The sequence below is a fragment of the Pyrgilauda ruficollis genome, unplaced genomic scaffold, assembly GCF_017590135.1.
Source record: "Pyrgilauda ruficollis isolate IOZ18807 unplaced genomic scaffold, ASM1759013v1 scaffold33, whole genome shotgun sequence".
Taxonomy (NCBI): domain Eukaryota; kingdom Metazoa; phylum Chordata; class Aves; order Passeriformes; family Passeridae; genus Pyrgilauda; species Pyrgilauda ruficollis.
In genome coordinates this window covers 1,752,264-1,778,439 of record NW_024524711.1, presented here as the reverse complement: position 1 = coordinate 1,778,439, position 26,176 = coordinate 1,752,264, and the positions used below count along the sequence as shown (strand labels likewise).

At 41.3% G+C, this 26,176-nt stretch overlaps 1 protein-coding gene across 1 annotated transcript in view; it reads left to right on the top strand.

Annotated features, from left to right (window-relative positions):
• Window positions 1-6,745, top strand: part of GRAMD4 (GRAM domain containing 4) — a 75,931-nt gene extending 69,186 nt beyond the window's left edge. Inside the window, exons 17-19 of the mRNA XM_041474651.1 lie at window positions 469-553; window positions 2,247-2,315; window positions 2,846-6,745. Coding sequence (XP_041330585.1) covers window positions 469-553; window positions 2,247-2,315; window positions 2,846-2,947 — 256 coding nt within the window. The 3' untranslated portion in view covers window positions 2,948-6,745. The remainder of the gene's footprint in view (window positions 1-468; window positions 554-2,246; window positions 2,316-2,845) is intronic.
• The last annotated feature ends 19,431 nt before the right edge of the window (window positions 6,746-26,176 follow it).

Here is a 26,176-nt window from a genome sequence, read left to right as displayed (position 1 = left end):
AGTGTCACCTAGTGATGGAGGCTGCTCTCCAATGTTTAGAAATCTGAGCTTTTGTCTGCAGCACAATAACATGAAACTAACACAGTGTATCTCATTAATCTTCTTTTAGGGTGGTGAAAGATGTATAAGCCTTTTGACATTTGGTATTTCAACTGTTTAAGGATATATGTCCCTTGTGTGTCTTTAAAATGCTTGTCAGGTTTAACCATTCAGTGCAGTAATACAAATACAAGAATTCTTGTGTGTGTATGCATACTGTATGTTCTGGGCTTTCAGACACCAGCCAGCTGTTAGAATTTATAAATGTTTGTGCTAAATTAGAAGCCATAACTAAACTGAATGTCTTTTTTTATTTTGAAAGTTATTTTAACTTGTGAGATTTCAAACTCCAGAAGAGACAAGAGGATATTAGAGGAATTTATTTTAAAACACACTATCAAAATGAGCACTTTCTTTTCTTGTTTTCAGTTACTTGTGCTTTGAAAGTTCAAAATCTGGTTCATCAAAAAGAAATAAAGTTATAAAGCTGTCGGACATAACAGATATCCAGAAGGTATGTCTTGTTGGTGTTGTAAATAGGGGAGAAAACTGGTTTTCTGTTCGGCTAGTCACGTTTTGCATTTGTGCTTTTGTTATCTTGGAAAAGCATGCCACTGATAATTTGTGTAAGTGAAATGTAATTCTTTGATTATGAATGTTTCACAGAACTGCTTTTTCAGACTCAGCACAAACAAACTTGCTATGAGCATGAAGACAAACTAGTTTACTAAACCCTTACATTCCTGCATTTTTTTTTTTTTAGAAATTTAAGTTATGTTTTTTACAAACTCCAGTGTTGACCAGAGCTGTGTAGGCCTTAAGAAGTTCTATTGGTAGCATGAATTGTGTATTACTAACTTCAGTTTGGGTGTGGATATTGATAGATGCACCATCTTATAAGTAGGTGCCTCAGAGGGAGGCAGGATTGTTGTCCGTGGAGAAAGGCAGATCATTAGAATAGCCAGACTGGGATGGGCTGGAGTTCCATTTAGTTTTAGTTTCCATTTTAATTCCATCAGTAACAGAGGCAAGAAGTGGAAGGTTGGAAGCATAACAATGGCAATGTTGTCCTTCCTCTGGCTGAGGTTTATCAGCCTGTGGTTACTAATGGCTTTACTGGTGCCTTGCACAACTCTCTATGGTCTTTAACATCACTTTTTGTTACCCTTTCTGAACTTGTCCCTATTTTGAACACAGTCACCCTTGCTTTCTGCTGCATCCTTACCACAGATTAAATAATGTTGAGCAAAGAAACACCTCAGCCTGATGTCTATTACTGCATAAGTACCTCCAGATTTTCAAATTAATTCCTTCTATTTCTATGACATGTCTATAAAGCAGACAGCTTATTCTCAAATTGAACATTCCTACTGGAATTAATAATTCATATTAATGGATTTCAAACATCATACTTCAACTTACTTTGTTGTTCAGTAGGCCTTTACTGCCATGAAGTTTCTTTTGCATCTGTGTAGTGTTTATTACAAAGATGAGACAGGGATCTTGCAGTCAGGCATAAAAAAGTACTGTGATTTTATATGGGAGCTGGGAAACCCAGGTCTGACTTGAATGTCACTTTCTCCCTGTGAATACTCCCAAGTTCAGCCAACTGTATTCCTCCTTATCTTTATGGACTTTTTAAAAAAACAAGCAAGCAGTCCATATGTGGCACTGGTGCTGTGGTTTAGTTGATGTGATGGTGTTCGGTCAAAGGCAGGAGCTCTTTATCAACCTGTTTTCTGTCTGATTTTGAAAAAGAAGCTTGTTCTGGTTTGCTTGCTGTTCCTTAAAGAGTGGGTGGGTGTCACCTGCGGGGGAAGCTGTGGGTGATGCACTCAGGCCCATCGCACATGTGCCCTGCCCGCCCTATCCGGCTGCTGGCGTTCCCCGCGCCACGGCCGGCTCAGCTCCCGGGGGCTGGAGCAGGATTGGTGCTCACATGGGGCTGGGGCTGCTTCCAGCAGCTTGGGAGGAAGTGGAGAGGAGGGTCCTGGCTGTCCAGGTGAGGCTGTACCCAGCTGGTCCAGGAGAGTGAGACTCCAGAGAATGGCAGTCGGCTTCATCCTGGTTTTACTAGAGGTCTGTTAGCTGTGGCTGGGAGGACATGCCAGTGATGGATTGTGTAACCTCTGCAGCATCTTTGCACTTGTTCCCTACAGAAAGTATCTTATGTCTTTGTGTGTGGCTTTTTCTTTGCTTTTTTCTAGTATAAAGTGCTCTCTGTTCTCCCGGGATCAGGGATGGGTATTGCTGTATCAACACCATCTACACAGAAAGTAAGTAGCTGGCTGTATTTGTATTGCTGTGTTGGATTTCTTACCTTCTTTTCCTCCTCTGGTTAGCACCAGCATAAAGGCTTTTTTATCCCTTTAGGCCACTGGCTGGCTTTTTTTCTTTCTAAAAAAAATCACTTGTCTATTATTCAGTATGTTTGTCTTCAGAATTTTAATGAATTAAATATTCAGCTTGGGCTAGTGCATCTGGAGTGTTTTACTGTAACACTTCAGAAAGCTTTTCCCCAGCAGTCTGCTGTGCAGTCTGAAACAAAAAGCTGTTGGCTTGAGAGTATCCATGGGGGAGGAGGCTTTCAGGTGGGAGGGCTGACCCTTAGATGAAGTTTTTAAGGAAGTGAAAAATATTAGAAAATACGTCACGTGGTCAGTGATTTAATAGAGAAAATTATTATTTTGTCTTTATCAGTGCATTTCTACTACAATTAATCTGTTCCTAGTGACTTGACAAAAAATATACCTAGAGGAAATTCTTTTTCTGTGTGTGACATGATGTGTTTTTTTCTGTCATTTAGCCTTTGGTGTTTGGTGCCATGGTACACAGAGATGAAGCTTTTGAGGCAATTTTCAGCCAATACATGAAAATAACATCTGCATCATCCAGCACTGAAAGCTAGTGTCTTATCTTGGAGGAGCTAAAGGAAACTTCCTTCTTGTATGACTTGGTAGTGAAAAAATGAACATCCTCATCTATTTTGCAATAATTTTTCTTGTCTGGTGGTTTATATTCTATCTGTTACATAAACCAAGTGTATTTTATATATGCCTTCATGTTTGTTTTTAAGGTTTTTGTAAAAAAAAAAACAAAAAAACCAAATGAAAACAGTGAAAGTGCTATCATCACTATTAGCCTTGCACATTAAGCACTTTTAATGTTTATTTACTGACATTAAAAGCTGGGAAGATGCTCGGAGACCTGACTATATAACAGATTGATCCCTTTATCTCCACTGATGTCACTAGGGTTTCATTTGTTCCTTTATCTTAGTTGTTTTTCCCTGAGCTGTGAGAATGATGACTGCAGCAGCCTGAAGTCACCTTCTTCAGCTTGGAGTTTTTAATTGGGTCCTTTATTAAAACTGATGGCAACACCAAGGAAGTATTAGCTTCTTAGTATTTCCATATGTACAACTGCATTTAAAATAACTCCTCCTTGCTAATTTTTGCATTGCAGAAGGATGTTTTATTGGTTTGGTTAACTTCAATTTTTCCTGAATAGAGATGTTTAAATTACTTGTACAGTGAATTGGAGGAGAAAGTTTGTAACTATATCTTCCTTTCCTCATTAACCAAAGCAAGAGGAAGGAAGGCAGGCAGATACTTTTTATAAAAGAGGGCACCAAAATGTTGTTCCTAAAATGTTAGGCATCTTAAAATTATATTTCTATAGATACTTGTCCTAGAAGGGCTCAGCTGTTGTACATGTTGCATGTACAAGGCGTTTGTATGTTAATGCATTGAGACTTGAAGGCTTTTTGTGTTGGGGAGGTGGGAACAATTAAACTAAACTCAGATGTGATCTTTTTAAATTTGGCTCTTTTCTTGAGTTACCTTGTGATAAAATTATGCTATAATATAGCAACTGAAGGCACTAGTTCCTCTCAAAGCATAATTTGAGGAGCGTTGGTGTGCTTCTGTCTTCCCCCTTGCAGAACTAAATTTTAGTAACAATTAAACCTAACTGCCAGGTAAAACAGGAAGGCTGCACTCCTCTAAACTCTCTCAGGCCTGTCTAGCAGCAAAGCACATATTGACCTTTGTCTTTAATATTAGAGAGCTTTTATACTCTATATAATAGCACCCATCTGAGAGGTTTAGAGTTTTATTTGCATTTTCATGAAAGCACAGTAGGAGTTATGCCAAGCCTTCCAGAATGTCTTTTCCTTTGCTATGTCTTTTGAGTTGAGTAGTATGGATGTCTCCAGACATTATATGAATGGCCCTAAAAAAAAGCAATGGTGATGCAAATTCTTATGTAAAATGAGACTTAATTTCACGGGGTTTTTATCTCTGCTTTTTGAACAGGAATTTCCTTTCTTTGTAAGGAAAGGGGTAAAATGAAGGAGGGAGAGGGGTAGCAAACACCAAAGGGTGTTTAACTCTTAGCACAGTTTTAAATTGAAGTGTATCAATAAGTGCAGAAGTAAGGAAGAAGGCGGAGGTCAAACTGTACAAACCTTATTTTAGTCTGGCCATGAAAAGATAGGATATGAGAACTTAATACAAATTTTATGTGAAGCAGTAGTGTTGAATATCATAATTTGAGTATTGTAAAGTGAAGCACTGATGGGGTGTGCCCTGGGTGGAGATGCAAGCAAGAACGGGGAAGAAACCACTGTAATGGTTAAAATGCAATTTTCAAGTTCTCACTTTAGAGTAGCACTGGAACATGTCTGTACATGACCTGAAAAATGGGTGCATTTCTAAGACCACCTTTGGCATGCTGTAACTCAGGGCCTGGAAAATTCAAATACAAGTGAACTGGTGGGAAATCCATTTTGCCACCGTTTAAAGTGGATGTAGCTTGACAGTTTATGGTATCATAACTTTACACATTCAGGTTATATGTTTAAGAAAAAATTATTGATCTTAAATCTGTCTCGTCAAAACTACTTTAAAATCAGTTAATATCTTTTTTGTAATTGTGACATATTATAATTTGGCTTTTCTTTCTAGAATCTTCCTTGAATAGCAAGAGCAGCTAAAAAATAGGCATTAAAATAGCTTAATGTTATATAAATCTTAATCAGATTCATTCATTTTGTCTTAATAAAAAAATCCCTTGGGTGTGTTTTAAGGTTATCCTTTTTTTTTTTTTGAAGAAACAGAAAACTATATTTTTTACAGAGAGCATGCTCTTTTTCTTATTTTTGTATCATTTTTCAAGTGTAATTTATACCTTCACTCTGATCATAACAGCAGTTTCAGTAGGAGATCAGTTGACTTGCACTTATTACCTCCTCCCCTCCCACCCTTCACTGGTGACCCTTGTGTACTGGGTTGTCCTGGATTCTGGTTCCTGGAGGAGCTGTAGGATCCATACTGCTGGTGCCAGGACAATTAACCATACCTAGGCTTCCGAGAGGGAGAAAAGACAGCATTATCCTTGTCCCAGACTGAAATGCCTCATGTGTACAATATACTCTTAAAATTTATTTTCTGAATGAAGAAATTAGAAATGTCTTACAAAATCTAATGTGAGGATGTTTGAAATGAATCCACGCTTTAACAGTGTGAACTTAGAAGTTAGCAATCCTTAAAGCAGCAAACCTAGTGCAAACTGCAATGCAACATTGGTTCTAGTGTAGAGAAAACAGACTGGATTTCTTTGTTTTAGGTTTTTTTTAAATAGACTTGTAATATAATTGACAGACATCTGTGTACATACTTTGCAAAGTTCACTTTACATTGGGTTATCCGGTTTCCCTGCTGCACAGCTGCTCCTGTGGTGTCCCTGACTTCAGAGACTGAAGGTGACCTTTGGGTATTTACTTGTGCTTTTATCCCCTGCACCCTCCAGTGTGGGGAGGGCAGGAGGGGATGGGCAGTGGGTGAATGTATCCTTGACTTGTGTGATCACACTGAAGCTCCCACCTTAAATTCCAATCTTCCCACTTAGTTTTGCAGTGCAGCCTGGTGCACTTCAGAAACAGGCTGGGTCGGAACACTTAATGTAAAGTGCTTCTAAATAGCTGAAAGTGATGTTCTTGTCATTCTGTCTGTCTGATGCTGTTTATATTTGCAATTCTGTTCATGTCTGTGGATGTCTGGATCATTCACGTGTAATTGGATTTAACTTCTTCAGAAGTTCATTGGTTAGTTTGAGTCCCTTTTAAATACAGTAAAAAAAAGGGAGATGAAAACTGACTAATTCTTTATCACTGACCATTTAAATTCAAAAGCGAAACAAGCTGAAATATGAAATCATGCCTTTCTGTGCACTGTAGCTTTTGTGAGGCAAGATGGAATGAAATAAGCTATTTATTAGTAGCAACATCACACAGGATGCCAGCAGCAAAACTCTACCCTCATTCTGCAGACAAAGAGAAGAGGAATTTTACCCGACTGTGAAGAGATGAAAGGATGCACCTGTTTTTTGGCCACTTAAACCTGTTTGAAAACATTGGTAGTTTTTATTGAACTCTGTACATTTTGGCAGATGTTTAATTTCTACTAATCATTGAAATATAATGGATGTTAAAATTTTTATGTCTGAAGTTTGAGTCTATATTTTGAAATTGTAAATAATTCATTATCAGTGTAACTTTTGTTCGACAGAAGACTTATACTGTATGAATAATTGAAATAATGAAATTATTTGCCCTGTACATTTTTTAAGAAAATCTTGTTTGTTTAAAAAGTCTTGTATAAATTATAATTTTTATTTAAATAAACCTAAAAATGCTTTGTGCTAATGCTTCTTGCAAACTTCAGTTATTTATCTGTTAAAAGTACACCTGATTTCTTGGAACAAAGTGAGAGTGCTTTTTGGCAGATTCACAGCCATCTCCTGGGGGAGGCGGGTGGGTGTTATTGCTTTTGAAACCCAAAGAACTTGATTTAAAATTATTCTATTACTTTATTGGAGAGTGTACGTATCTTTTGATTCTATTACTTTATTGGAGAGTGTACATATCTTCTTGGTTAGGTCTTTTCTGTGAGTACATGAGTCACTTTGTAGTTACTTGGTTAATTTGGTGAATGAAAAAGCAGGCAGTGATTTCAAAGATGCGCTGCGCTGCCGTGGGCACCGGGGGTAGGGCTAGACCTTTGCATCCCGAGGGTGTGCGGGAGTGTGCTCAGCAGCAGCAGCACGTTCCCTGCTCAGGAGCGGCTGTTCTGCAGCCCTGGTCACCGCAGCCCACCCTGCAGTGCTGTGCCTGTGTGTCCCCTGTGCCCCTGCTGGGGTCCGCGGGCAGGCTCCCCACCCCTGCTTTGTTCCAGGGAAGCTGTCCCGCTGCATTTCAGACCTTTGTCTGCCCTCAGGAACGTAATCCCGGCACTGAGCTGCCGGGTCATCTAATCCAGACCTGTTTGTTCGTCTCTGCAATGCTCCAAGTGTTTGGCTCGGCTGAAATAGCTCAGTCTGGGATGGATCCTCCACATGTGATGTGTGCTGCTCTCCTTATTTAAATAATTAGTTTTCTCCTGGTGGCAGCAATGCAGCTGGGGATATAATGTGTTTTAGGCTGGTATTTTAAGTGTTCTGGCAATACTGAACTTGTTCAGAGAATGCTTAACTTCCCTCTTGTACTGGTTTAATGTGTTCTTTGTTAAATGTTTGTCCAAGATAAGTTGTACCTGCAGCAGTACTCGCAGAGGCTGGATTCAATCCCACCTGCTGTGGAAGGAAAGTGTGGAGCCTGGGAGTCTGGTTTTGGCTATGGACACCATGGGATGTGTGAGGGGACTTGGTCTTTGTGAAAACAGTGCTTGCTGTGTCAAGGTCACTTCATCAGCCCCTGAAAAACACAGAATTGAGTTGAACGAGCTGTTCTCCTGCTCTCCCTGTAACTCCAGTTCCTACTGCAGAAAGGCTTTCCAGCCAGCCTGCAGTGTCACCCACACACGGTGGCTCAGTGCACATGAGCAAGGCATGGCCTTGGCCTGTCCTGGATCAGTGATAAAGGGCAGTTACAGCTTTCAGCTTGGAGAACCTGAGGTTTTTTTGCTGTTACTTATAAGTAATTTTCATGTTAAGTCTAAGTTCTTCTACTGAATCCCTGAAATCACTAAATTGCTCTTCTTAGTTTTAGGTTAGGCTAAATGTTTAGTACATTCATTATTGGCTCATCTTAAACTTTGGAATATTTTTATTTCAAAAGTAAGAAATGCAGAAGTTGTGAAAAAGTTAATTTTTTTGTCTTAGAGAGGTTGGGATACTGCAAAGGGATCAGTCCCTTGCAGCAACAGTGTCCTCACTGGGCTGTGGATGCTCCAGAAGTTAGGTGGGCGTAATGCAGTGCCTGAAAGATGTAGTTATGAACATGTCTTTAATACTAGATTTGGCTTGAACTGATGCTGTATTTAGTCAAGTTGGCTTTGACTGGGAAGCAGAGAGATGAGGATAAATACCTTTTTCTGTTTTTTAAATAGCTGGCACTTCACCTTGAAAGCTGCAAAGCCTAGTTGAGATGTGCATTAAGCAAAATTTCTGCTTTTATATTCTCTACTGAAGTTCCTTCCATCTTTGCCAATTTCTGTGACATATAGTTGCATATGGATAATGACCTCCTTCAGCTTTCCTTTTTTCACTGTCCTTCCCTATTCAATACCAAATATTGATAAAAGTTGCTCTTTTTTCATTCCTAATTTTCCCAAATTTCTCCTTTGCTGTCTATGACAGTTTTGAATTCAGAACTTTTCCACTGGTTCCTCTGACTTTTGTTTTTCTCCTTCAGTGTTGTTCCAGTTTCTTCCTTTCACAAAATTAACTCTGTAATTTCAGTTCTGATTATGTAGAGATCCTGATGGACCATGTCCCGATGAACATGTCACAAGTTCACTAAAGCTGCCTTCACCTCTTACATCTTCCATTTTGTATAAATTGGAGCTAAATTGCTATATCTGCTGGTTTGGATTACTCAGTGGCTTCCATTCTCTCAAGCTAATTTGTCATGTCTTTGCTCCTGATCATATACATGACTGGGAAAGAAGATGCTTCTTTAACTCGTTGAGTGAGCTCTTCAAAGCAAGCAATCTCTTCTTGAAAAAGCCAGTTTTACTGGTTGCAAGCATTGGTTGAGCAAAATATGTATCTGCAGAGAAGCAAATGTAGATACAGATGATTTTACTTACTGCAAAATGGTGTTTGGGAAGGAATGTTTGAGCCTAAGCTATTTGCTGAGGCATCTTCATGCCAGTCTCTTGCGCACAGGGCATGAGGTTTTAACCCATCATGGCTAAGTCGGTAAGAAATTCTGCAAGTCCTCTCCCTAGGTTGTTTATGTCAGATGAGTATTTGGGAAGGATTCCTAGTATAAAGTCTGTAAACAAAGCAACTGTATTCAGTGCTGGTTTTGCTTTGTGAAAAATGTTGCCCCTGACCAGAAACGTCTTTGATCAGTCACAAATATTAACCAGCCACACAACAGGAATAAGAGTCATGAGCTGATTCTAAACCTAACAATCCTTAAAAATATCATGCAAGTTATGTATTTGTAGAAATGGGATCTATACAAGAAGTATTTGGGGTGAAAAGAAGCTCTTTGCTAAAAAAGAAAAGATGGAAAAAGGATTAAATCTTCTAGATGTCATTTGGGGAAAAACTGTTGATGGATCCAGGAGTGTGAGCTGACAGCAGCCTCCTTTGGACATTCCTCATGAAGTGTGAAAACGTATATATCTTTCTTGGCACTCATAATGCAAGGCTTTCCTGTGTTTTAGATGTGTTTTTCTTGCAATACCCTGCATTTTGGATGCCTGCAGGAAATGTGTTGGTGTTGGTTAGTGGACATGCTCTAGAAGTTTCCAAGGCTACACAGGATGTCATCATTACTCCCAGCACTCGCCTGGCAGGGGAGATGCCTTAAAAAGCTCTTTTCCTGCTCATAGAGGGAACTTCATATTGCTCTCACGGGGTGTTGACCCCTGTGACTTACCAAAATAATCAGCCCTGATGCACAGCTCATGGAGTGGTGGCAGCTGTGTCTGTGCTCAAATCCTTCTGCAAGATGAGTGGTGCTGGCACTTTCCAAGGAAAGCAAAGCACAGCTCAGCCCTGAACTTTACCTGTGTGGTGCAGGGCTGAAATGGTGAAGGGAAGACAGATGGGATATGAGGGAGAGGCAGCTTTGAGTCCAAAACTGGACTTGTGATGACTGTGGGTGCTCCTCACACCATCTGTGGCTGAGCAGGGTTCAGGAGGGTTTTTGGAAAAAGGAGAGATACTGTCTTCAAAGCTGTATAAATATGTTGAGACTCTTCATTTTAAATATGCCCAAAAGTATATAAAGAGTGTCTATATGAAAAATCCAGCTTTACTGTATTGCTCTATTACAGACATTTTCAAATATGACCACTGTGGTCATCATGCAAGGTCACTGTGTGGGCAAATCCCAATTGTATTTGGTGACTTCTCGGGAAAATAAACACAAAATCATCTAAACCTCAGCAAACATCTTGAACTTGCTGCTCTACTAACTCCTGCTTAAGATTTATTTCTATTGTATGAGTAATTTTACTGTTTTATATTCCTGACAATGTGGACAGCTTAGTGAAAACTTATTGTGCATCTCCTGGCTTGGAGGTGACAGGATACTGTCAACACTTGCTTCTACAGGTGTGCCAGGCTCCATGTCCTACTGGATAAAAACCTGGAAAAACCTGAGCTCTGCTCAAGCGAACATTTTAAGGTGACTGTAGTGTCATGCCAAACTAAGAGCTCCCTGCCTCCTGCTTCCTATCTTATGCCAATGCTGGTGCTCACCAAACCTTCCTGAAATGGCAGGAGCCCAGCACAGGATGAGAGCAGTGAGAAGAGCAGTGCATTCCCACCTTTCCAGAAAGCACAGGAAGCTGTTGCAGGCTGGCTTGGCTGCCCTGGATCTGTAGCCCAGGTATGGTTTTTGTGGCCATAAGGGATCTGACATACAATTACCTCTGTGTTCCCCTTTTCAAGTTTGCAATGTCCATCAGATTTCAGAGGTAACTTGGATAAATGTTAAGGTCTAATCCTGAACATATAATATTAAAGAATAATGCAAAGAATCTGAGCTAAAATGTCTGTGTGTGCAATCTGCACAAAACCTGATTGTGCAAATATTTAAAGAGTTGAAATGCTGTTGTTAGAAGTATGTTTAATCTGCTAAATCCACTTCCTTCAAGCACTGGCTTTTGCCCAGCTCCTTCCCTCAAAGCTTCAATTAGAGCTGAAAAAAAAAAAAAAAAAAAAAAAAAAAAAAAAAGGTGAGGGAGTGGCTGTTGCTCATCAAATTTTTGGGGCCATTGCAATAAGAGCAGGGATGGTTAGAGAGGAGGCAGGAAATACAGCCAGGAGAGGTCATGGGCTTTTTTGTTTCAGCATGTTGTCTCAGGGGCTGTGCTGGGTTAGACTCATCCCTCATGGACGCAGGAGCAAAGAGGGGATGGCTGTTTCACATGCAGAAGGCATGTTATCTGATGTGTGGCATGTTTTCGCCCTAAAAACCATGAATAAAGATCTTGGGTGATGTTAAATTTAAATTTTAAAAGGTTTTGATTTAATTTGCATTTTTAGCCCATGTTACTCTTGTTTTACCTTCTTTCTTCATGTGTGCCTGTGGACATGTAGCTGTGTGCACTGAAAAAAGTGCCAAAAGCTTAACCTCTCTGTGCACAGCAGGTGTGTTCACATGAAGGCTGGCAAACCTTAGCCCTCTTTTTTCCAGACCCTTAGCCCCACCCAGCCTGCTCCTGCTCCCCACCCAGTCCATCCTGCCCCTGCAGCTTTCCCACTTCAGCTCCCAAGGCTGCCTCCAGCCCCATCACGCTCCCACAGAGGCCAAGCACCACTGTCTGCCTTGGTAGGTGGTGGCACTGCTGAGGTGGTATAAAATGCAGGTAGATACAGGATTGAGTTGTTCAGCCATGTAAAAAAGTGCCGCTGTCCTGTATCTTTGCAAAAAATCTCATCTTTAAGTTGTAAGACGTGCTGTGGGTTGTAGCAGCAGCAGCGGCTGCTGGGAGAGAGCTCAGGCTTCCCAGATCCCAGCCAACAAATGCCTGAGTATAATTTTTATGCAGGTATACACAGTTTCTAACATTTGCTATTTTTAAAACCGAGAGAGAATTAACTCACATTAGATGGGGGATGTCCTGCTCCTGTTACACCCCATATCCTCAGCCTGCAAAGAATGCTATCTTGCACTAAACACCCCAGATCTCCATCCTTGCACTGGTGCCAGAGAGCCCAGCATCTGCTGTGTTTATCTGTCTTTATGATTTTGTCCCCTTGCTTTTTGAGAGCATGGGCTGCCCGAGCTGTGGAGCCCACCAGCACCAGAGCAGGGTGGAGAATGTTAGGCTGGCTTGTCTCTCAGTGCTGCTGAGGTTGAGGGGTTCCTCTGACAGCTCTGGGAACCTGATGTGTAAGCCCCACATGGAAACACATTGCACTAAGTCCTTTGTAAGTTATTTCTATGGCTGACTTTATAACACTGTATTTTAATCCTCCTTGCTGCTAATGTCTTTGGTGGGGAATATATTATCAAAATATAGATGCCAGGTTTCAGTTACTTCTAAGTTTTTGTTCTTGTTTTTAGGAATTATGGTGTTGGGTTCCTTTGTTACTTCCAAGAAAGCCCTAATGAGAGGGACTTTTCTCCTGCTTTCAGGAGTGTTATCTTGGTGATTGCATTGGGTTGCTCAGGGGTGGATGAACAAAGACCTGAGCACCTGGCAGGAGAAGACTCTCCTTGTGTCAAGATTGTGAGTGCAGTCATGGTGAAGAGAGAGGGACACCATTATGAGGAGTGTCTCCCCTGTCCCATGTCTTTTATCCTCTTCTATTAGTTTAACTTTCTGTCTGGTTTCATACTGGTTTGTATAGTTCCTGAAGTGCAGGCTCTCCTTTTGGGGCCTAAGCCTGCAGATCTGAAATATGGCTGTCAGAGCCAGGGGGACTGTGCTGTGCCAAGCCAGTCTGGGCTCAGGGGACCCTTGCTTTCCATTTGCTCTTACTATTGATGTGGTTGAAGTAATTGAAATGCCCTTTCCCTTTGCTAGTTTTTTTTCTGAAATAAGCTGCTGAGTGAGGTTTCTAACCAATTTAAAGGGAAGCCCCTGTGGGAAATAAGAGTATTTATCAGATGTTTGTTTTGATGCTCTCTTTAGGAAAAGCAACATTGTGGTCTGTCTAATTTTATCTTTTTAATAAGCAGAGGCACTGTTTTCTGCTGTGGTGGATAACATGCAGGAAGGAGCCTGCTGAGCTCTGGGGGTGATGTGCTCTGGGCACAGAATGGGGAAGAGCTGCTCATCCCCATGGGGTGCAAGGATTGCACTGTGCTGAAGCTGGATGTCTCCATCACCCACACCTGGGCACTTCTGAGGCTTCTGGGGTGGGTTTTTTAACAATGTGTTTTCTTGTGACTTCTTCTGGTGGAGAGCATTCAGCTCATAGTTGAAGACAACCTGCATCCTCCCTGAGCCCTGGGCTGGTTCCCTCTGCTAGTATTTAAAAATGAAGGGAAGGAACTTGGAGTAAGTGTGCTGCTTTAGATGTCTTTGGCAGTTTCTACTTGCTCATCAGCAATGAGGTGAAAATAGCATCTGGCTACAGATCAGTGTGCAGGTCTGGGAAAATGTCCCTGTGCCTAGTGATTGCAGCGGCATTGAGATGCAAGTTTTTGGCATGCACCTAAGTTCTTCATAGGCAGAAAACTCTGCACGTTCCAAGAAGAGAAGCAATGTTGTTAATCCAAGTGCTCTGTAACACTGGAATGCTTTTGTACCAAGGTGGAGGCTAAAGGCTGAAGTAAGCTGTCATCCCACACCCCCCAGCACAGCAGTCTGGCAGGTGTAGGCAGGAGAGGGACGGAGAGGCCTCAGCTCCAGCTGGATGTGTGCTGGTTCCTTAGGCTCCAACAAGGAAAACAAGTGGAAAATGGCTTGGAAAATGTCTTTACCCTCAAGAGTGCAATATCTGTTGTCTTTAATAGGTAACTTTATCAGCCCAGGGGCTGGCCATTGTGGCTGGGAGTAGCTGCCTACTGCTTCCCCAGCCAGCCACAGCTCCATCCCGGGCTCGGAACCCCACCGGGGCTGCCTTGTGCTCTGGCTGGCAGGACATGGCTCTGAGCTGTGTGCCACCGTGGCACACCAAGGGGCAGCCCCTCCTGAGCAGAAAACACTGCGTTTTATAGGGCTGGAAGGAGCTGTGTGCTGCCAAACCCTGTCCCCTAGGGCTGCTAAATGAGGCCTGCATGTAGGCAGGAGTATTGCCTGGACCTGCTGTCTATATTGCCTGTTTACTGGTGCCAGGCATTCTGGGGAGGAAGAGCAAAATAAGGTAAGTAAGGGTAAATATCTGCCCAAGCAGAAACTGGCCTCTGGCTTCCCTCCTGCTTCCCAGTCCTGCTGCCATGTGCTGGTGAAGGGTGCATGGAACATCCCAGCACTCCAGCCTCAGCTGCAGGTGGGTTCATTTTCACAGAAGGGGTTTTTATTGAGAGGGTTTTTCAGACATATATGCAGATCTGATTCAATATTTAAAAAAAAAATACAGTAACAATTTTGTTATATCTCTGACTCGATTTGCTTTTTCCTGAGACACATCACGTCTTCCAGAAAACAGGCAAGGATAGGAAAGAGACAACAGATAATGTCATTATTGATCTAAACATTTTTAGCCAGGCAGTAGCAAACATTTAAAAAGAAATTATATCTTGTCTCTAATATAATTAGCTGTTGCTGTCAGTATCTAAGGAACAACTGAAATAACCATGTTAGACTGTGCTGTTTACTGTAACAAGTAATTTTAAGAGTCTTCGAATGTTTAGCAATGGAAGGAGGATGTAGAAGCAGGAAAGGTTATTTTAAAAAGTCTCTGAAGGCTGAGGTTCAGCAAGACACTGTGGCCTTCTTGCAGACCTCAGTTGTTTGCTTTCCCAGGTACAACACTGTCTTTTTGCAACTGGAATGCATTTTTTATCCCAACACATACTTAAATCCTTCCCGGTGAACTAATTCCTACTTGCTTCCCTATTCATGCCCCCTAAACTTTGCACCAATAAATAAGAAGTGTAGATTTGGGGATATACAGTGCTATTATGAGAATGTGCATATTTTCTTCCTGGCTGTTTGTTTCAGGTCTGTTATCTGGTCCAAAGTCAGAAAAAACCTTCAGATTTCATTGAAAATACATAAAAAACCCACATATTTTTTGTAAAAAACCCCCTTTTAAGACATCAGATTCTCTTGGTAGTAGTCCCCCTGAGTGCCAGATTTCATTGAAAAGATGTAAAAAACCCACATACCCTTTTAAGACATCAGATTCTCTTGGTAGTAGTCCCCCTGAGTGCTGCTTTGTTGCTATGGCGATTACTAGTCCATTTAAGCCACTTTAAAATTGTAATGATGAGCAAGAAAACCAAATTCATAACAATGTCATTAGCATAGCTATTTTCGTGTGTTGCGTGAGATCAGGAAATGACCAAAGTCTGGGGAATAGTAGCCTGATTATTTTCAATTTTTATGGGCTGCTAATGATTTAACTGCAAACAGATATGAAGCAAGCTGCTATCAAAGACATCAGCTCAGAGCTCGGAGATGATAAAGCTGTGGGGCTTTTGTGATCCACTGTGGTAGAATAAGCCAGCCTGAATTAGTTAAAATCCCTTCAGGGGCATCCTCCACCATGGTGTGACATCAGACTTGTACCCTGTGAGGAATCTGGGCCCACTGAGGTGATGCCAGGGAAAGGAAATCCAAAGTTAACTTGGTTCCCAAACTTTTTGGGCTCTCAGGTCCTCAGAGGCAGTCAGCTGAACGGTGATTCCATGAGCCAGCAGCCTGGCACTTCAGCTGAGGAGCAGCAGTGGTGATGGTGCTGGTGGGCCGGTAGCTGAGCTGGAAGTTAAATTCCAGAACTGGCACATCTGCAGGGGGCTCAGTGTGTGCTCCGAAGGGGACAGACAGGGAGCAAACCCCAGCACGCACCACAGGACCTCTCTACCTGTCAGGAGCTGCTTTGGCTGAGGGCTTTGGGTGAAGGAGTGAAAGGCTCACACACTGGCCTGGGAAGGGCCTGGGGAGCGTCGCTGGCCGCGGCTCTGGAGGGGACATGGAGAGGCCACTGTGCCGGGGCTGGGGCCAGCAGGACAGGGACCTTCCAGCAGCACTGATGAGGCTGTGCAGGCACACCTGCACTTCCTGCAGTCTTTTGGAGACTGTTTCAAATTATGATTCACTGAAGTGTATTTAACCCTTCCGCGAATAAAGTAAATGTGTTTCTTATTCTTATATCCTTCTTATTCTTATCTCTAAGTATCATTGAGCAGGGCTGTTGTGGTTTTTGGTGCCAGCAGGAGTTGTGATGCCCTCCAGCAGCAGGAAGGATGCTCCCACCCAGCTGACAGGTCGTGTGTGAAGACCAAGGACACTGGATGCCATACCAGAGGGGCACACAGGCAGGTGACGTCAGCCCTTGGCCAACAGCAGGTCTGATCCAGGGATGGGGGCACCCTGCAGTGCCACCCCCTTGAAAACTGGGTCATTAAATATTTGTCTTTGCTAAAGTTATACATCAAGGGCATAACTCCAAAATCTCCCGTTTAATGAAATATGCTCTAAAAGATATTTTAGTGATTGAAAATCTCAAAAATATTGGCCAGCTGGCAGAGGAGGGGAAGAGCTCAGATAAAATAATAAAAGAGATGAAATGGCAGACTCTGTGCTGCTGGTGTCGCTGATGCTCCTTTGGTTTAACACTTGTATGAGGCAAGAGGAGTCTGAAGTCCCAGGTATGACAGACAGGAGTTATCAAAGTAAAGTTACTGTGACTATTTTTATAAGGCTCCCGGAAAATTAAAAGCCTCTCCTTTCCCTGTTAAGAAAAAAAGTTTGAGCTGAAATACAGAAATATCACCTGCTGTTCAAGGCCGAATTCTTTTTCTCTTCTGAAAATGTGGAACTTGTTATATCCTTAGTCACCCAACAAGTGATGAAACTCTAATTTCAGAGGCAAGAGGCTTGTGCTTACAGCAGCCTTTCCATGGCAGGAGGCACAACAGGCACAACCGGAAATACTCGTGTCTCAGCACCTGGCTTTAGAGTCTGCCACTGTTTCCAGCTACAAGGAGTTGTAAAATAAAATAAAATAAAATTTAGAAAAAGCGAGGTATTGATTTTATGATATTTTTGCCTGACCTTCTTCCCTTTACCTAGGGGTAATTGTGTTACTTGTTGATTCACACACAGTGCTGACAGCCTGTGTCAGCATGTGATATGTAGGGAGCAGTCCCTCTCCAGAGAACAGGCTTTCAGAAGCTGGGAGTTGGGCAGCATGTTCCTGAAAAACTCTCTGGTGTCATCATGGCCCAGCCTTGCCTTGCTAGTGCAACACTTGCTCCTTGGTCCACCTTCTGTAGGAGATGCTTGAAGTAAACCCAAAATTTTAGTAAATCCAAAATTGAGACTGCCACCCTTTCCTTATTTTATACATATACATATATATATAGAGTATATGCATTATTTTTATATAACACCTGGTCTGACTAGTTTGAAGAAGGTAAGTAAAGGTACCCAAAGTGCTGAACCTAATATATCCTTATAATTTGGTATCAGTTTCTGCAAACTGCAGCAGGCTGCTGGTGACCCTGATGAACCAGAGATCCCAATGTTCTGGCTCCCACTGGGTGGAGATGCCCCTTGCAGTGGCTCAGGCACCACAGAGGATCTGGAGCTGCCATTTGGAAATTGCCATAACCAGGGCCACGGTGGCAGGCTCATGTGGAGGGGCTGTGTTTAGATAAGAAGTTTACTTTGTAGACAACAAGAGATACTAAAATTATTGAACCTGTTCCACTCCAAAATTGTTGCTGCTTTCACTGACAAAAATGAACTCACTGAGTAATCCCTCTTAGAAAAGGGGAAGAAATGCAGGATCTTTCAAATGTTTTGCTCCATGAAAAAAAAATATGATGCAAGAACTTTATTTTAATTCAAAACCTGCACAATGTGACATTTTCCTTTATCTCCTCCATCCATATGTGGCTTCCATGTGAATAGCAATGCAAGAAAAACATAAAAATTAAAAAGAAAACCATAATGTTTTTGGCCTGCAGAAATTTCATCAAACAATTAATCACAGAAGGGACTGAGTGAAGGCAGACTCAGCTTGTCATTTTGGATGCAGGCAAATGGAAAGGTAAATGAAAGGCGAAAAATGAAGGTGTTGGGTCACTATCTCTAATAACACATCTAATTCTGTTGTTATTCCATCTCCAGGTTGATCTGGGGAATTTGTTGAACTATGAATTTCTGTACACATATAGGGTTCATGCTTCAGTGCACAGTGCTGATTGCTCATCAGAAGCCTGTGAGCAAAGGCAGCTACTGCAGAAATTCAGTTCTCCTTCTGTAATGAGCTTGTCCAAAAGAAAGGAGAAAAGGGATTAAAGTCAGCTATAAATTGTGTGTGTTTTATTTTCCATTACAACCTTTCTTTGCAAATATCTTTGGTTTTCCCCTTATGACTTCTGTATAAATGAATATATATATATGTGTGTTTTTCTTCATTTAAACATAACACCAGATGAATTATCTTTTGTCAGAGTCATAGAGCAATGAAGAGAACAAACAAAAACCCACTGAGTGGTTATTTATTGCCTGTGATGTTTCAGTGAGGAAAGATTTCCTGTTACCAAATTAACCAGCTTCCCTCTCTGTTTATTTGACTAACAGATGAACAAGACTGAAAGGATTTGCTATTGCATCTTCTTCCTAGTAATGCATCAGTGTGGAGCCAGAATGCAGCAGGAAGGACCTCTGTGCTTCCAGGGGGTCTCTGGCTGTAGCATTACTGTAAATGTCACTCTGGCTCTCTAGGAGGGAGATTTAGCCCAGCAAAAATGGAGCTTTAAATAAGTGGGCTGTTTAGAAACCATTCACACTAATGAAATGAGCCTCAGAGTGTGTTTTAGAGCAGCAGCAAGGATGAGAGTTTCACAGAAACTGTTTCCTGTTCATCTGCTGTCCTGTTGGAGGCTATTAATGGCTTCTTATTGGAATGTGCATTGCTGAATAGCACTGAGCTCTGCAAGGACAGCTTTCATTTCACTTGTGAGCCAGGCTTAGAGCAAGCGAGGGTCTTCCTTGGAAGGTTCACAGCAAAAGTTCCTTTAAAAGAAACTTGATCTCTGCAGGTTTTAGTGTAATTTCTTTAAAATCCTGCCACTGTGACCTCTGCTGAGCTTTACTGCATTTCCCATGAGGTGTACAGCTGCATCCCTGCACAGTAAGTGTCTCAGATCCCTTGGCTGTTCTACCAGAGGTGGCAATACATTTTGTTTCCACCGTTTCAGAAGCACTTCTCTTTTTTATGAGTTCTTAGTTGCAAGCTGGTAGTAAAAACACACAGCTCTATAAAACACATCTTGTTAAGGTAACTTTTTTGTCCTGTGCATCACTTAAGTGCTTGTCTAAGTTGTGTTTATCTCCAAGGGTTCCATCAGTAAGGGTTGTGTTCCCAAAGCCTGGCTGCTCTTCAGAATTGCTTTTCTTTTTATACTGTCAAGTCAAGTAGGTTGGAATTTTGGTTGTTTTTTTTTTTTTCTTTTTTCTTTGAATTGCCCACAGAAGCCATTGAAAAGTCGATGATTGCCAGTTTTTACCACAGGTATAGCTGGCTTTTAATTAAGCCTCTAAGCTACTGCAGATTGTTTTCTACTGCCAAATACATATTAGGTTTTATATCCCAGGGGGGAAATGAGTTCTTCAACATTTGTTGTTTGGCCTGATGCAAGTTGGAATATTCACACGAGCACACATAAAAATGTGAACAAATTGTTCAAAAAACACCATCTAATTTGAAAACATCTTGATGTTTTTGTTTCAAGCTTCAATCTACAACACATACCTGTTCCTGAAGCTGCAGTGCTCAGGGCCATGAGTTTAGATTCCCTTCATGCCCATTTCACCCTGTAGCATTAATCTTCAGGCTTAGCTAACTCACAGACAAAAATCCTGGGGAAGAAATGCCAATTAGGCAGCAACCTACTTTGCTTTCTCTCAACCCAGCGTCTCATGGATTCTCGTCAGCCTCCTGGGACCACACGAAGGTCTGGGAGTCTGAGGATCCTCTCTTGGTGTAACTACATCCATCATTTACCCACAGTAATGCTGAATCAAAACCTTCTTTTGATAGAAAGCTCCTGCTGGAGCATTGCAAAATATTTTGGTAATGGCACCAAATTCCCATTTTGAAAAATGAGACTAAAACAACCCACCACATTTCTGTGTGGTCAATTTACCTGTGCTGTGTTACCTTTAGAAGTGTGTTGACTCCCAGATTGCTCTCACATTAGACAGGACCCAATTGATGTCTTAGGTTTGGTGGAATTTCTGCCAAATCAGTCCCTGTAAAATGACTAAAGAGATTTCTGGGTGCAATCAGGCAGGAAGCAGGCAAATGTTCTTTATGGCTAAACTCAAAGCAAGTTTTCTTTCCCTTTCCTTCACTTGTTTTAGTGCCCAGGTCTGCCAAGGCTCTGGAGCATCCATTACGTATTTATGCTCATTTCAGATCCAGAAACAAAATTAAAAATGTAGGGAGAAGCATTAACATGATTCACAGAGTTTCTAAAAGCATGAAGAAAGCATAAACCAAAGAGAATTTAAAATTTGGGTGACATGAGGAGCTCCTGAAGAAACTGAGTCTGATGCAGTACAGGAGGGATGTTGATGGGATTGCCTTCTAGCATTTAAATATTTTCATGTCAGCAGATTTAGAAGGTCAAGAGTTCTTCAGAGGTGGTAAAGCATAAAAACAGGTAGGTTACAAACCTCAGAGTATGAGTAACAGACTAAGGCATGGTGAAATAGGGAGCTGAGACACTGGAAATGCAGGCACCTAGTTAGATGAAACTGAAGAAATGGAGGATGGAATGATCTTGTAAAATTATCACTGACAACAAGGGCAAAGTAGTGTCTTTTACCAATTTTAAGACACTTGTTGGAGAAAACAAACCCATTCCTTCAACACTTCAGAAGCAAACCTGTTTTTTTTGTGTTTTGTTACAATGTCAGCATTCAGTGTGTTACAGATTTTAAAATAAATAATTAAAAATAAATAATGATTTTAAAATAAACTTTAAAATTACCAATTTTTCATTTAGAGCCATGGGTAAAACACTATCACAACTCATTTGGATCTCAGTGCTCCCATTTGGACAGGCTACAGCCAGGCTAAAATTAAGAGCATCATTTTGATATACATGGCCTCATGTGAGTGGTAAAGCTGCTGGTGGGTCCACCCATAGGATCAGACTCTAACTTTCCTTTAAAAAAAGTGAGACCAACAAACAAGCTCACTGCTACGCTTGTGAATCACAAAACTTGAGCAATTTCTTCGTGTCTGAGATTTTTTAAGGCATAAAGAAGTAATTAAAAAAAATCAATATTAAGTTGTTTTGTTTCCCACTAAATATTAAGAAAAGACAGCTTGTTCCTTCAGGATTCAGGTCTCCTATACAGATTTTCAGCAAAATCCTGGCTGAATTTTTTATTATTTTTGGTGTTTAGTTTTAGATTAGGGTGGAAGTCTTTGGGACAGGTTTAGTTTTGATCCGTTAGAAAGGATCAGAATTTCCATGCCATCACTGTGTGAGGCATCTGAAGGGTGTAAAACTATTTGGATTTGGAATCTATTATAAAGCCAAGTGAGTCCAATTAAACCTCTTTGAATCACAGCTATGTAAGAAATGCAGAATTAAAAACAGTAATAAAGAGGAAACGAATTTTTGTAAAATTCGGTTGAAATTAAATAATGGAGATAAACTGAGGGAAAGATTTTTAGTTACTATCATCTTAAAATAAAATATAAAACACAGCAGCCCAAAATCTAACTGAAACGTTGCACTCAGCAGCTCCTTGTAGCCTCCAGCTGCAGTGGGACAGCAGCTAAGGACAGAGCACTCAGGTGCAGTACAGCATCCCTGCTCAGGTGCGTGTGGGGATGTGAGTGCTCATCAGGGAATCACAGATTCATGGAATAATTTGGGCTGGAAGGGACCTTTAAAGGCCACCTAGTCCAAGCTTCCTGCAATGGCACCTGCAACTAGATCAAGTTGCTCAGAGCCCCATCCAACGTGGCCTAGAGTATCTCCAGGGATGGGGCATCCACCACCCCTCTGGGAAACCTTACCAGTGTTCCACCACTCTCATCATAAAACATTTCTTCATTATACGTCGTTTAAATCTGTCCTCCTTTAGTTTAAAACCACCACCTCCTTTCCTATCGTGCAGTTGAGCTTTGTGGGGGATTTTTGATTCTACTTCAGGAGAAAGGGAAAGCTGGGGGATGTGTTTATGTAGGGGGGATTTGTGGTAAGGGGAGATGAAGGCTTTGGTGCTCAGGGAGAGCTGTGCCTGTTGGGACCCATGCTCCTGAGGATGGGATGACCGCTGGAGTGCTGTGCCAGGCAAGGAAAGGTGATCAGGAAAACTGGATCAGGATAGCTGAGAAGTTTCCCATATGCCAACTTTCCTGGTTAAACACAGCTGTAGAAGAAAAAAAAACCCCTATGTTTCCATTCTGAGGCCAAACTCAGCTGGGATATGTGCAGCAGCTCAGCTGCATGTGCTAGAAGTTTTACATGGGGAATTTATATTTGTATCAGAAAGTGTTTTCTGGGTCAGCTTTTCCCTTTTTTGGGCTCTCATTTTCCCAGTTCACTTCTATCTCACCTGGACACACACCAACTTCTAGTATATATAACTTTCCTTTTACCCTTTACTACCCAGCTCTGGTCTGGAATACAGATACCAGAACAATGAATGTGTTAAAAGAGGTAAAATTTATGTGTTCATCTAACACTTGCTTAGTCTAAATCTGAGTATTGATCACAGTAGGCTTATTCCGATACTTGAAGCATGTGCTTGAACATTTTTAGATGTAGGAAATATAATTATGTGATATTTATGAATGCTATTATGAGTTTCTGTGTCATTAGAGATTCATTATCTTAGTGGAAAGTGAAAGGTGGTTAGCTCATGACCACAATTAAAGTCTTTGGCTATAATTTTATTGTCATGTACAACTTTTTCCTGTGTCTGTCTAACATTTTGTTTCATGCTATGTATTGTACCACACAAAACCAACTTGCTGAAGCTGGAAGCATCTCAGAAGACCATCTAGTCCATCCCCTGCTCAGAGCAGGGTCAGTCACAGCAGGGTGCTCAGGACCTTGTCCAGTCAGCCAAGGGGGGACACCCTCCAGCCTCTCAGGGCAGCCTTTCCAGTGTTTGATCTCTCACAATAAAAATAGTGGTTAAGTGCTGTAGACTACAAATTTTGGCTTCCTTAAAACACCATACAAAGCAAAATAGAAATCAGTTTAAATAAACAAACACACATTTCATCCTAAGTAGGTTTTTACCACAATGTATTATCTTACTGCAGCAAGGAAAGTGCCACTAGCTGGTACCAATACAGTGGCTGGATACATAAAACTATTTAGGTATCTCATACCCAACCAAAACAAGGAGTGTGTACAGAGCTTCCAAAACATGGTCTGAGTAACTTGGCCAGGACCAAGGTTGAGTCTGACTCCCTGGCTCACTACCCTAAACTTCTTGTTGCACTTGGCCTGTCTTCTCTGACTCTCCCCATGAGATCTGAAGTAACAGTTTTGGCCTTTCCAAAGGCTGACAGTTTATTCTTTGTGGAATTTGTGGAAGACATTATATCTTATTAAAAGGAGTATAATATTGGAGTAGCATTATGTTGTTGCTAAATGGATAGTTCATTATGAATGTCACTCAACATTTCATGAAAATATGAAAAAAATGGATATTGTGTAATTAAAATCTTTACTATTTTAACCTTCTTACACATTGCATAAACATGAGCAGCTCTTATGAAGTGTGAGTTTGGTCCAAAAAAAAACCCCCAAAAAACCCAAAAAACCCAGTAAAATGAATGCTTTTCAAGTATGGAGTTTTATCTTTCAGGCAAGAAGAAGCAGTGAACACTGAATACTTGCAGGCTACAAAACACAAAAGCAAATTGTATGCGGTGAATTTAAAATTAAAAAAAAATCATGGAAGATGAATATCTTAAAAAACAAAGCAAACCTTTATTGAAATTTCTTATCATGAAGCATTTTCTCTTTGACAGCTGTGAAACAGCAGCTCAAATCAGCCCCCTTGGAGGCCGGGCAGCCAGGGTCTGACTGCAGGGTTTGGCAGCCCAGTCCCACCAGGATGAAGCTGCCGGCATGGCCAGGAACCGCATTTCAGCCCTGCTGCAGCACAGCGATGGCTTATTGCTGTAAAATACCTGTAGCACTTCTCCAAATGAGGTCAGTGAGTGCCTTAAGAGCCAAATATTCTTGCTTTGTGTTAGCTCTTAATAGAGGATGGTGGAGTCATATCGCAGAGAAGCACTGGATGGCAGTAAATGCCCAACAAAAACCAGGCAGACAAAGGCAATTAAATAAAGCAAGGCAGGGAGAAGCTGAAAACTTCAGCTGCTTCAATGATCAGTTCTTTACAAATGGCTATTATATAATATAATAAGTAACTGTAGTTTTACTTATTCATTAGAGAGTTTTGTGCATGGCTACAATCCATCTGCTTTAAATGGCTTGAGAGTGAAATTGGCTGTCTCAGACTTTATAGGAGTTGCTGAATATCAGGAAGGAGAAAAAATCTTTCTGTTTTCAGGTGCATTGCAAACGGGATGAACAAAAGATTTTTCTTTGAAAATTTAAATAACTGAATATATTTTCTTATTTGCCAAGGTTTTGCAGATTGATTGCTTTTTTGTATGTATAGGCAAATGAGCAGCGCAGTATTTCTGTTGAACTTGATATTGCTTTTTCTTTGAGATGCAGTTAGACTGATAAAAGCAATGGCATTGCCAAGCTTGACACTGTAAGGCATTTCATTTGATAATGGATTACATTCTGCTGAAAAAACCCAGCATTTCTGTACATAAAGCATTACAAATCCTTACCAAAAAGCCCAGAAATCAGCTGATGGACAGATCAGAAGGTAATTATATCTAAGAATGCTGTGTCCAACTGGGGTGTGCTCACTGGGATTTCACAAGGTCCTGCTCTCATCAACATTCTCCACAGCAAGGGTGCAAATACACCCCAGTGGGCTTGACTGCAAAAGGCTTTTGTGGGGGAGAGGGACAAAATGCAGCCCTTCAGAGCTATCCATTGGCACAGCAGCTCGGGCTCCCTTGGGTAGCACACATTTTAACTGAATTGGGCTGAATTGCTGGAGGTGGAGCTGCACCGCTGCAATATTTTTATGCAGGTACCAGTGGCAGGACTGAGGAGTGTATTTCAGCAAGCAGTGGCCAGGAAATGTTTTCACGGTGGATAGCTGGCTGCTGATGGGCTCCCAGACTAGCCAAGTGGTTAAAGTGCTAAAGTAATCCATGGCTGCATGGGAAGGAAGTACTCATGAGAAGTGGGAAGGGAAATTATCACTCTGTGAGGCATTAGCAACAGCTTTACTAGAACAAACTGACCACTTCTTGGATCCCCAGTTTAAAAAATATGCTGATAAATTGGAGAGGATACACCAAAATACTGCAAGAATGATTTGAAGTCTGGAAAAGCTTAGAGCATGCCAAGAGCTCAATATAATTTATCCAGAAGAGCTTAAGTGCCTTGGTCATGGCCTGTAAGCCCCTGTCCAGGGAAAAGGTTTCTGAAGTTTCTGAGTCTAACACAGCAGAGAAAGCCTGGAGTCAGGGTCAGAGGAAGGCTGAAGATCTAGGATGGAGAAAAATGACTTTTTCAAAATCTTTGTACATTATCCATCAGGACCCTGGGCTCAGCCATGCAGGGACAGCCATTATTGAAAAAAAAAAATGAGCATTCAGTGGAGGAGTTTCTCCTCTGGTACAGCAGTGGGTATCTAGATTAGCAGCGTAAGTCAACACTGGTTTTAGATTTAGTCAAGTGTAAATAAGAGCAGATTTTTGTCTGCCCTTCACCAGATAAACAGCAATGTTCCTGATTTTTCACAGCAATATTAACACAGAGAACTATGTTGCCATGAAATAAATTATATAGGGCTCAGAAACAACATACTGTAGACAGCAAGGTCCTTAGGATAAACAGATATTTTTGTTGCAAATGCAACAGAGTTCTTTTTATATAAAGAATACCATAGATATGTCAGAT